At 40.6% G+C, this 12,356-nt stretch overlaps 1 protein-coding gene across 1 annotated transcript; it reads left to right on the top strand.

The window, feature by feature from the left end:
* The first annotated feature begins 4,010 nt into the window (after nt 1-4,010).
* ptgis (prostaglandin I2 (prostacyclin) synthase) lies at nt 4,011-10,767 on the top strand. Its single transcript, XM_076111164.1, has 10 exons — nt 4,011-4,081; nt 4,694-4,835; nt 5,189-5,364; nt 5,475-5,621; nt 5,734-5,846; nt 5,963-6,144; nt 8,171-8,333; nt 8,646-8,827; nt 9,341-9,492; nt 10,470-10,767. Exons 1-10 carry the CDS (start codon nt 4,011-4,013, stop codon nt 10,627-10,629), a joined length of 1,488 nt encoding a protein of 495 aa, XP_075967279.1. The 3' UTR covers nt 10,630-10,767.
* The last annotated feature ends 1,589 nt before the right edge of the window (nt 10,768-12,356 follow it).

Below are 12,356 nucleotides of genomic sequence, written 5' to 3'. Positions count from 1 at the left end.
TTGTTTGAGTGAACTGATATGAAAACATTTTTCCAATTGCTGTTACTCCACAGCTGAAGGAATGCACATAGTTTGTTATTGATGACAATGTGAGGGCTCTGTTTCCAGTACATCAGTTGCTAACCTTTCTGACTGCAGAGCTCAGGATGTAGTTGTCCAATAAAGGCAGCCATTTGTTATTCAAATTCAAATGTTAGGCATTATGTTATGTATTTATAATAGATCCGGTCATTCCTAACATAGTTTTGAGACATTAGAAGGACTGTTATGAAATACTGGCGTCTTCATACTGCAATGCAAATAAAAAGATGCATTCTTGTATTTTTGAAGACATATGTGCTCATTTGTTACTGGAACACTCATCACTTGAAGTAGGTATGACCACCATATCTACCAAAATATGATACTGTATAATTGTGAAAAACAACAAGATCTTTGTCTCGTGGTTGTAAGTGTTGATGGGTACCATAGGGGCTCGAAGACTGCAGGAGCAGTTCCGTTTCAAAATGTGTTACAACTGACCAAACAGTGTCCGGCATGGTAACACTGGGGCAGCAACTACGGATTATTTTTGTAATTGTAAGTTGATCTGACGATTATTTTCTCAGATAATCAATTTGTTTTGTATATAAAACGACAGAAAATAGTGAAAAATTATGTTATGGTTTCCCAAAGCCACAGGGGACATCTTGTCTTGTTCAGTCCCAAAGATATTCACTTTACGATCAAAGAAAAGCATCAAATCCTCATATTTGAGAAGCTGGAATCAGCAAATGTTTGACATTGTTGCTTTAAGGAATGACTAAATCGAATATTAAGATTGTTGCAGGCAAATTTTCTGCCGATTGACTAATTGATTAGTCGACTACTCATTGCATCTGGATAAAACATTGCCTAAGGACCACTAAAGATCTGCCGTTCTATCAATGTTGAGCTGTGAACTCACCACAGTATCTTTGATATTACTGTGTAGCCTGCTGTGCAGATCAGTTTACCATCACAAAATCACAATTATAGAGGAAATAATACTACAAAACTACAATTTAGACTTTGAAATCAGCAAAACTGGAGTTGTGGATTCTTCTTGGGTCTGAATGAGACAACTAACTGACAACACAGAAAACAGACTTCTGGGTGGAAGAGACTGAGGGGTTGCAAATGACTGACTGAAGCCATTCTCCACTCCAACACTTAGATAAAGATGATGGATTATCTCCCCAGATAAATGATGGCTCAATGTGTCATTCTGCTCTTTCTCCCTCTCAGCGCTCTTCACTGCTGCACAGTTTTCTGACAAATGCTGTCAAATAACTTCCTGTGGCTTCCCAAGTGCGAACGTCCTCCATCTTCATCACTTCACCAAATGTGTTTTTGTCTCAAAGCAATGTGGACTGGTGCAAAGGGCAGCGATAATTGAGCACTCTCGTTTTGAGACTGCACTTTGAATTGTGTCAAGTTATCCCGCTCTGCCTTTCACCCAATTTCTCAGGAAATCTGTGGGCTACTGTCAGCCTGTGACAACTGTTAAAGCTGGGAGAGAGCCCAGGATAAATCTGCAGGACCAACCCTGCGTCTGTCACGATTCAATCTCAGAGTAAGCCTGATAAAAATTGGGGTTGGTTTGAAAATAATGTGAAAAAGCTGGGTCTAACTAGGCCGTGGAAACTTTCGCACCATCCAATTATAGGCCTTTACGGGAGGAATGATCATTACATGGTACACCTAGAGAAGATTAGTTTCCCTCAGGAGGCTAATAAAGATTCCTCGCTGTGTAAATGTCAAAATTACAGCAGTCTTTGTGAAGGTATTCAGGAATATACCTAATGTCCGCTATGTCAATTCTATCATTTTAAGGAATGATGACTTTACACTGACTGTATGTGTATGTGTTTACTATTCAATCATAAACTAAAGGCTCATGTTTTGTATGACCTCAGTAACATTACGCCCCATTCAGTCCTATAAAAGTTGCTCGGTGGCGCTTGTTTTTTTTAAAGAACTGATATATAGAAATATTAATAACTGGTTTAAAAGGACACCCTAACTTAGAAATGATTGGTTTTTAAAGAAAATGTCTGTATCAAAATCACCAGACATTTAAACATGGGTGTAAATGTTTTGAGCAAACTGTTACATGTAACGTCTTGTTGTATGTGAAATTGAATGTGAAATTCTATGTTTGTTTATACCAGAGGCTGTTTGATTAAAGTTGATTGGTTTCCAGTGCACCACACCCATCTTTTATGAAACAGGCAGTTTAGGGTCATTTACATAATAACACCATTATTCCTAAAAGGCTGGCTTTATTGGCTGGCAGTGCTCCTGGTCCCTTCCCTTCCCATGGGAGAAGTCTAAAGACTAACATCTGATTTAGACTTGATTAGAAAGCATTAGACAGTGTACATGTATCCTTTTTTTACAACTTTTTTGAAACACATTCTGAGATTATCACATGATGATTTTAATATATATTGGTTTTTATGACAGTACTATATCTCGGACTGTCGTGTGTGTGGGGAAGGTGAGAGTGATGCTTTATGAAATCATATGTGATCAATGTGGCTACCTTACTATGTGTGATTTAAACTTACTGTACAAATAATATATATAGAATATTTCATTCATTTAAAAATGTAAGCTTTCTAAAGAGTATTCCAAAATTATTTTAAAAAGTATCATGATCAAATGAGTTTTATTTGACCTTTACTGATTCATTTTCAGGATACAGTTGGTGTGTGTGTGTGTGTTTTGTGTTCCTATGGTATCTGGAAATAGAAAGGCGTTATATTTCACAAGCTACAGGCACATCTCATTTGCATGAATTTGTCTTCTATATGTTATTAATAATAATAATAATAATGTCAATATTTTGTTAAATTGTAATCTCTTTTAGCGTAAAATCAGATGGGGTCAGAATCTGGAATGTATGGAAGTTGTCTTGTACAATAGTTAGAGACAGGAAACAGGAATGTTTTTGTTTGTGTTCATCTTCTGATAACTCGTGCACATTGTCCGTCGGAATGGAAACGTGAGGTTGTTGTTGCTGGTACGGTCCGTTAGCGAAGAGCACACTTGATGCTAACAGTAGCAGCAGACTAACGCGGTGATTACATAGTGTTGAGAAACTATCCGAGGTAACACCGATAAGTCTTCGTTTCCTCTTAATGTGTCCGTGTTCTTTGGTTCTCTGGTTACTGACGTCTTGCTGTAACTTTCCTTAAATATGTTGTTGACTTGTACGATTTTCCTCTGAACAGTCTCCACGGCTTCACTGCTGAAAGGTGCCACTGTTAGTGCACGACTGCCCTCTGCTGGTAGGCAGAGGACTTGTACCATTCCTCTTTTTGCTGCCATTTTTCATAAGAATTAGGTATCATATCTAGTAAGGTATGACACATTGGTCATTCATTCATTTCCCAGTAAAAAAAAACATTAATAGCATCACAGTATCACATAAAACAAATATTGTGACAGCTTTTACTAAATGAATCATTGGTTTCAGTTTTGGCAGACAGCGTCATCAGTAGATACTTGTCACTCTGACTGGAAGTTTTTAATGGGAGGTAAAAATAAACATTTCACAATGTTAAAGGGAATTGAATGTTGTCATAGGAACATTTCAACAAACCATGATAACTTGACTCAATGACACCCTCCATGAAATATGTCTGCCCTGACATGCAGTCTCTTTACCTCGCTGATGGAAATGTTCTGCCAGGTGGCTTCTCTGTGCGTGAATGAAGGATTTTGTGCAGGATGTTTAACCTTCTTCTGGAAAGTGTTGAAACTCTAAATAGTTAAGTGTCACTCAGAATGTGGTGGTTTCTGTGGTGTGGGACACTGAGTTCTGTAAGAGTGTTGCGCAACACTTTGTGTCACAAGCCACACCTTTCCACGCCTCCTAACAAGCAGTAGGGGCGGTTGAGCAGGGCTCAAACATAAAGCTCAGTTGCCAGCAGCTATGGAATAAATTATCTCACAGGACGGGACAGGTAAGACTTCACTGAAACATGTTGTGGACAATATTCTTACTGCTCAATGGACTGCTCATACTAGTTCTCCTCTACTCCACTCGCACAAGGTAAAGCCTTTTATTAATATGTTGATATTTGCAGATATTAGATGATTGGCAAAGGTACATTTCAGAGATTGTGATAGATTCTGAAGGTCTGCAAAATACTGCAAAAACTTTAGTTTAGCTATTTTCTAAAGTTAAGTATATTTAATATGAATCAAATGCATTAATGAATAGTAATACTTATATTAGAATGCCTCTTAACTCATATTATCTGACTGATAGAATTTGTATGTTTGAACAATGCTGACTGCGAAACCCTGATTCTCTGCATTTAGTTGTCTTACAACTCAAAATGATTCTTATCGTTTACACTGTGGCCTGTGTTTCAGCCTCACGATAGAATGCTCTCATTACATAACTTGCTGTTGACTCCAAACCTGTTAGTTAAGATTTATAAACGAATAGATAAACTGCTTAATCACATTGACAGTGGTGGACTAAAGGTCAGAGAAACCACCTGCAGGAAAAACCTGGGTGAGCAAAGTGAAAAGCATCGCTTGCTCTCCCTCAAGCGAGGCCGCTGGAGCTGCTCAGTGGCCAGCAGATGTATGAATGTGATCATTGAATGTGATCGAGTACGAATGTGAAACTTCCTACTGTTGTCAATTTAACGAGTTTCCTCATAATTCACAGACAGAATAATGAGCCTCCTCTGGACAAAGGATTCCTTCCGTGGTTGGGCCACGCTCTCGAGTTTGGAAAAGATGCTGCAAAGTTTCTGGCCCGGATGAAGGACAGACATGGGGATATTTTCACAGTAAGTTCTGATAAAGACTGTGTGGGAACATTTGACTGCCAAATAGGAGAAGAAACAAATATGTAATCGATGTTTTTACATACAGGAGGAAAATTCAAATCAGGTTTTCACATGACATGAATATATCTGAAATTAGTTCTGCAGAGGCCACTGCCACTCGTTATTATTCCAATATAGAACATAGTGTTTCACTGAATGTCTTCGAGCAAAACACTGACCATTCCACATAACTTCAAATTAAGGACAAACAATGAGACGATTCTTTTTGGATAGAAAAACCCTAATGAGAGTTGTTTCAAATATTGCAATTTAAAATAATGGATATCGGACAAACTAAAATGATGTCCTCCCAGGTCCGTGTTGCTGGTCATTACGTGACGGTGCTGTTGGATCCAAGCTCTTTCGATGCCGTAATGAGCGACACAGTCCTCTTGGACTTCACCCGCAGCAGAAACCAGCTCATGAAAAGGATCTTCAGTCTGCAGCTGCCGAGTCTCAAACCTAGAGCAGAGAGGCAGTGGATGGAACAGTAATGAATGATTCTTTTAAACACAGACTTTATGTTTCACAAAATGATGAGACAAACTCTGCTTTAAATGCGGATTGCCAGTCTCAATGTATTTTTATTATTTCCTTCAGGCATTTTCAAGGTGTCAGTCTCTCCAACCTCAGCAGCTCCATGAACACTCACCTTCAGAACCTGCTACTGAGTGACCAGAAAGACTGCAACCCTTCAGAGTGGAGGCAGGATGGACTCTTTAACCTTTGTTACAGCCTTCTCTTCAGGTAACACACAGAGTTTCAAGCCCTCTAACATGAACATAAATCAAATGATGTCACTGTTTATACTACCAGGAGTGACAGGCAGGAAGATCTTCAACTTGATTGTTGTGCTCAGGGCTGGGTATCGTACATTGTTTGAGAGGAGAGACAATGCTTCTGCGGTCTACAAAGAATTTCGCAAGTTTGATGATCTTCTCGCCAAACTGGCTCGTAGCTCACTCAAGCGAGGTAAGCCGCACAATAGCGAATAAAAAATCAACTTGTTTTACTTTTGATTTCCTGTTCTGGCTTCATGTGTGTACAGCACAGTAAGTATGCATGACCGTATGTTGGGTCTTCAACAGAGGAAAGCAAGACAGCCAACTCATGCCGGGTGCGACTGTGGGAGCTGCTGTCCCCAAACTGTCTGAGCGGAGGGTCAGGGTCAAACTCTTGGCAGCAGAGCTACCACGACTTCCTGCAGGAGGAGGGAGTGGATGCAGAAATGCAGAAAAGAGCTCTACTTTTGCAGCTGTGGACCACACAGGTGAGAGCTGCTTCATTGCCTGTGTCTCTCTACCACACACAGTCACACAAATCTCAAACACACACACAAGGCCACACATGCCAAAACATACAAACCTCCCACGCCCATACTGCATGCTTCACTTCCACTCTGTGTGCTGAAAACAAATCCTCTCTAGAGGCTACTCAGAGCTACCTGCCTCAACCCGTAACTCAGAGTGGAGTTTTGCAAATGATGGTGATGTGAATCAGTTTCCATGACATCTGATCTTGTTTGAGGTTTTGTAATTACGCATGAGAACACTGAGTAAGATAGTTGCGTTAGTCAGCTGAAGTCGCTTCCTCTTTTTCATACCGAAACCACAGAGAGTCATGCTCTCATAGGCGGAATTTGTGCTGTCAATCAGGTTGTCTACTTAGCTTTGTCTAGTGTCTCAGACTTTACACCTCACCCATTACTCAACTATTAACAATAGGTGTGAATACAGAAATGTTGCTTCCTCAACCTCACCAGGCCCGACACGTTTAGAGCAACATGGTGTAATTGCTCTGTGCTGCCAGGTGGAGGAGACAGCAAGCTGTTTGATTGTCCTGATGTCTGCTGTTCCTCTATGCTACATTTTAGCTGTAATAGCTTCAGCCCTCTATTTACCTGCCAGTCTCACTGGATCAATAATTGTTCACCCAGTAACAAGGAGAAACCTTTGCCTGTCCACCCACGGCAGGCTCTTTAAGATGCTCTGCTGGTTTGGGAAAGACCGCTATTCCCCCCCCCCCCAGCATGTTTATTTGTGCTTTATCATGTCTGCTGGGATATTCGAGCACACACTCTCAGTCTGGGAAGGAAACTGGAGCACCACTGCAGAGAATAGAGGCATTAGATGCGAGTCCAGCGGGACGTGCCAGAGTGAATGTGGCTTATACGTTTGTTACAGGCAATGCTGGGATTTCAGCAAAACCACCGCCTCATCCTGAGTCCCACACAGGCTGGTGGTAGCCGTTTTATTTTTCATTTTTAAACAATCATTTTCATTGACTGAAACATTAATAGACTGAAATTGATTTATTAGTTACCTTTTAGAGGAGATGGTGATTTAAGGTGTTGAGGTGCCTGTACCCTCTCATGCCCACACATGTGTTTTAAAGCAATCATTTTAATGTATAATTCATTCGTTTTAGTTGTTTTAGTTTTAGTCGTGCACTCCCAGCTTTTCTGAGTATACAGCTGCCAGAGAATAAAGTTATACCCTTAAGGAATAGTTTGACAATCTAGGAAATATGCGTAGTCAAGAGCTACTAAGTGTTTCGATGAGGAAGTTGAACCCACTCTCATGTGCGCTAAATATGAAACTGGAGGCAGCAGCCGGTCTGCTTAGTTCAGCATAAACACTGAAAACAGCTAGCCTGGTTCTGTACAAAATAACAAAAACTGCCTACTGGCACTTCTAAAGTTTCCCAATCAACATGTTACATCTTGTTTATTTAATCCGTTCAAAAAGTGTAAAAACTGCAACTACAGTAATTACATATTTAATGTACAGACATGCAAGTGGTATCTCATCTAACTCTCGAAGCATATTTCCAGAAATGCTGAACTATTCCTTTAAAAGTACCCACCCTGGGTTTAGGTTACCAGGCTCATATCATTATGATGATTGACCTGAAGATCTTAGAGGGCAGAAAGTCACCGTGTTGCCCCTTAAGTTGCTTTTGGGTATTTGCCCTGGCTGTCAATGGAGAGCTGACCTGAGACATGCAGAGGTGAGACAGCCTTAGCCCATAACAATTACTGTCTGACAGGCTCAGGTGTCTCTTCTCGAGCGGTCGACAGCAGTGTCTACAAAGTGTGTGGACTGATTCCCCTCCTCCTCCCCACATCAGTCATATTCAGACTGCAGCATTACAGAGAGCTCCATATTGAGTACCTCCATATTAAATGCATTGTATGTCCACATATACAAAATGTAAAAGTTTTGCAACGTTTTTTTTATACTAGAAGCTTGTATAAAGGACTGAGTTTGTGCTAAGTTTGGGTGTTTTTCTTTAAGTGCAATGCTGGACCTGCTGCCTTTTGGCTCCTTGGCTTCCTGCTCACTCACCCTGAGGCCATGGAGGCTGTTAAAACGGAGATCAGAGGCCTCACTCTCCGCGACACCACCCTGCAGCACTCTCCCATCACCCTGCTGGAAGCACACAGTACACCTGTGCTTGGTACGCAACAGCTGCTAGCAGCCCCTTTTCGCTTACTTTACTCTTATAGCTAGAGGTTTAGCCACTCCAGTAAGGTGGACTGAAAGGCATTTTTGACTTGTTGATATGAACAAGATAAGTGCAGCGTGCTGAAACAATGACAGCGACAATACAAGTTTCACCTTTGATTCAATTAAGTAATGATTGCCTTTTTTCATATATTCAATTTCCGTGCAAATGTTTGTACCTCTCCAAATTAAGCCCGAGGGCTGATTTAACTCGCACTGACACCCCTCTGACATCATCCACTCTGCTGTCTTCTCCATTCTGCAGACAGCGTTCTGAGCGAGACCCTACGGCTCACCGCTGCGGTGATGATAAGCAGAGAGGTGGTGCAGGACAAGAGCCTGCACATGGCCAGTGGACAGGACTACCACCTCAGAAAGGGGGACAGAGTTTGTCTGTTCCCCTTCCTCAGCCCTCAATTGGACCCACAGATACATCAAGAACCACAGGTACTTAGCATTAACGTCACGAACATGAAAAACTGTTCTTGTGACATGCATGGGATGCTGTTATCACTTAACATTTAGCGGTATACAGAGCCTCCACCGTCATAATACATATAGTTGTGTACCTCCGTTGTGATATTTCTAAGCCATATTGTCGAGCACAAAGCAATCTTGAGGAGGCAGGATTAAGCAGTGTGATTTAAATTACTAACAGAATACATCCTTTGGGATGAGCTGTTAAATGCCTACAAATGAAACAAGTAGAAGTTGACTAGCACTAGAGCGAGATCAATTCCCAATGTTCATTCTGTTTATTTGTCTCCAGTGGTTAGAGGTGATAATTACATATTATGTAAGTATTTATGCAAGTTTTTTGCATTCTTAAAGGAGATACTTCCATATTGTTTTTAACAAGAAATAGAGCAAGAGACATACGATCAAACCTATTGTCATGATATTATAATGCACACATCTTATGCCTTCATGTTTGTTTATTTTCTTGTCTCCTCTTAACAGATTTTCAAGTATGACCGCTTCTTAAATGACGATATGACAGTGAAGGATAAATTCTACAAAGATGGAAAAATGCTGAAGTACTACACCATGCCCTGGGGTGCAGGGAGTAGCATCTGTGTTGGGAAAGAGTTTGCTGTTACAGCCATTAAACAGTGAGTGTAAAAAATCCACTGCTTTTCAATCTCTTTATCTGTCAATGGCCCATTGATGGTTTTATAATGATACATTAATGATCAAAGCATTTCCTGCAATTTCACCCCAATTACAGGACCAGCAAAGTATATCTCCACATAACATTTTCCTCTATTATTTTGTCAGTCCTGCTTCCTTTTCCTGTCATTATTAGCAACAAGCTGTAATATAATAATCGGTTATACTCTGTAATGAACTGCAGGGTTCAACAACAAGGATGGCCCGCTTGCCCCGGGCAAGTAAAATGCCACATCAGGCTAGTAAATCTTGCAAGTCACTTGCCTGATCGAGCAAGTGGTAAAAAAAAAAGAAGCTTTTTCCAGAGCTGATGATGGATAAGGAGAGAGCCATCTCGGCCCCTTTTCATCTCGTTGCACATGTGCATTACCCATAGGGCACCTGCGAGAAAATGGCGGCCAGTAAAGACATTTTAAGAACTGAAGTGTAAGCGAGCATTTCAAGTATCCTGGAAACTTGAGTTGGGTGGCGTTAGATTTGGGCAAAACTCCAGATTTATTTTCTTGAATAAACATTAAACATGGCAATTAACTTTAGACTTTGTTATTTAATAACCGCTAATAAATAAAATATAATAATTTGTGTCTGTAGGGGCAAGTAAAAATCGACTTAGGGCTGACCTTTATGAAAATGGTAATGGACAGTCATTTGAGAGAGCGTGTCTTTTTCAGACATCAGATCCAGTAGCAAAGGTTAAAGGTCAATCCTTGTAATGCACAACATACATAAAAAGAGCAGGTATTTATTTAGGCTTTTTGCTCTTTATTTCAGATTGGTTGATTTACTTGATGTGATTTTCACATAATTTCTGCATTTAGCGTAATGAGTGAAACCTAATATTGTTATCGTCTTATAAGTCGTGTTTATCAGTGGGCGGTCTGTTGTTGTTCTAAAGTGCTTCTGCCTCCTGTTTCTCTAGATTTGTGTTCTTGCTCTTGACCTATCTTGATCTGGAGATGTGTGACCCAGAGGCTACACTGCCACCAGTTAATCCCAGTCGCTACGGCTTTGGGATGCTTCAGCCGGACGGAGATCTGCAGGTCCGATTCAGACTGAAGAGGACACTGCGTGAAATGTGACTCAATAATTTGATTAACTGTACATAATTGTAAAATTGTTTATTGATAAAGCATTTGTTTTATGTACTGAAGCACTGATACCATTTTATATTTACTCAGTGACTCTATGTATCAAATTTAACTTGTTTGTTATTAATATTTTCAATAAAAAATGAAAAACATAAGTAAACCTGACATACAGTAAATCTCATTTTTTATTTTTGCTTCCATACTTTGGGCAACACCTAGCTGAACATTCATAGGCTTTTAAGTCCCCCTCCACTCAGAAAACTCTCTTTAAATGTGAATTTTAAATGTTTCTGTCACATCACAAGTTTGGAAGCACTTTGCAACTTATCGAAATGTGAAACTTGAAACCTCCAGCGCACATAATAATAATAGTGACACTAATAACATTAAAAATACATTAGATTTGTATAGTGCTTTTCAAGAACTCAAACTCCACTCGGTGGGGGCCAGTTGGTGAAGGGCTTTGAAGGTGAAGAACAGGATGTTTTTAGTTGAGCCACTGGTTTCTGAGTACTGAGGTGTAATATGGTGCCAGGGTTTGGTATGGGTTAGAAGTCTGGCAGATGCGTTCTGGATCAGTTGGAGTCTGTTGATGGAGCTAGCACTGATGCTATAGAGGAGTGTGTTGTAATTATCAAGACGGGGTGTGGATCAATGTGTCAGCAGCAGGATGTGTGAGAGAAGGCCGGATCATAGCAATATTGCAAAGGTGGTAGGAGGAGGATTATCGAAGGTGGAAGAAGGAGGATTTGATAATTGAAAATACACTGATAATTGATCTGAAGGCTGACTGAAGATCTCTCGTGTCCCTCCTGCACCGCCAGATTTGTCACGTGATCTTTCGGATGGGGCTCGATCCCTTGGTTGGGAACCACTGGACTAAATCACCCGACCTTATAGTTAAAACTAGCTCCAACTACAACAGTCTAGTAATCTTTTATATAATATAACACTCACAAAGACCATTTTCAGCAGAATGAGTACTTTTAATTTTGGTACATTAGGTATTTTTTACCTTGTATGATTTTGAATGCAGGACTTTTACTTGCACTGAAGTATTTTCACTCTACAATGTAATGTATGTCTGAATACTTCTTCTTCTACTACTGCTTATATGTGGAGATAAGAGGAGGGTAAACCCAGCTATTCTCATCATATTAAGCAGCATTACAGCCTTTTCTCTAAACATGTACCATCCCATTGGTTCTCCTTGTTGTTGGCTCTGTGCCTTCAGATCGCATGATCATACATTTACTCATCCATCTTTTATGTGCACTATCATTACATGATCCCTTTATCTAACCGTACACCTCGGCCGAAGCACAACAACACAACAACAGTGCCCATAAGTGTTTTTTATTGACACACGCAGACGTCAAGGCGCGGTGCTGAAAGAGTTAATCAGATGTGGAAGACAGCGCTGAGAAGCCATGGATTCACTTTCAGAGAGATGCGGCGCCTCCTCGCACAGCTGACTGGGAAACACAGGTAGTCTGTCCGTATGGACTCCGGGCATACTTGTTGATCTTCGAGGCGAAACCCTGACTGCGATATGCGAGGCAGGAAACCGGCGGGTAGGCAGTAAATCGTGCTGAGGATCTCTCTACCATGTCGGAGGCACAGGAGGGGGAAATGAATTGGGTTAGACCATGGCAATAGTAAACCAATAACGTCGCCCCCTTTTTTTTAAAAAATGCTACTGCTCCATCTCCGTTTGT

This window comes from Anarhichas minor, unplaced genomic scaffold (genome assembly GCF_050575085.1).
Source record: "Anarhichas minor isolate MPS153535 unplaced genomic scaffold, ASM5057508v1 ptg000043l, whole genome shotgun sequence".
In the NCBI taxonomy this organism is placed as follows: domain Eukaryota; kingdom Metazoa; phylum Chordata; class Actinopteri; order Perciformes; family Anarhichadidae; genus Anarhichas; species Anarhichas minor.
Note: the sequence above shows the minus strand (reverse complement) of the source record. Positions and strands in the feature narration are given on the sequence as shown.

Coding starts and splice junctions, on each gene's coding strand:
- ptgis (XM_076111164.1), top strand. CDS start 4,011: ATGTTGTGGACAATATTCTTACTGCTCAATGGACTGCTCATACTAGTT. Junction 4,836..5,188: donor GACATGGGGATATTTTCACA/GTAAGTTCTGAT, acceptor ATGTCCTCCCAG/GTCCGTGTTGCTGGTCATTA. Junction 5,622..5,733: donor TGTTACAGCCTTCTCTTCAG/GTAACACACAGA, acceptor TGTTGTGCTCAG/GGCTGGGTATCGTACATTGT.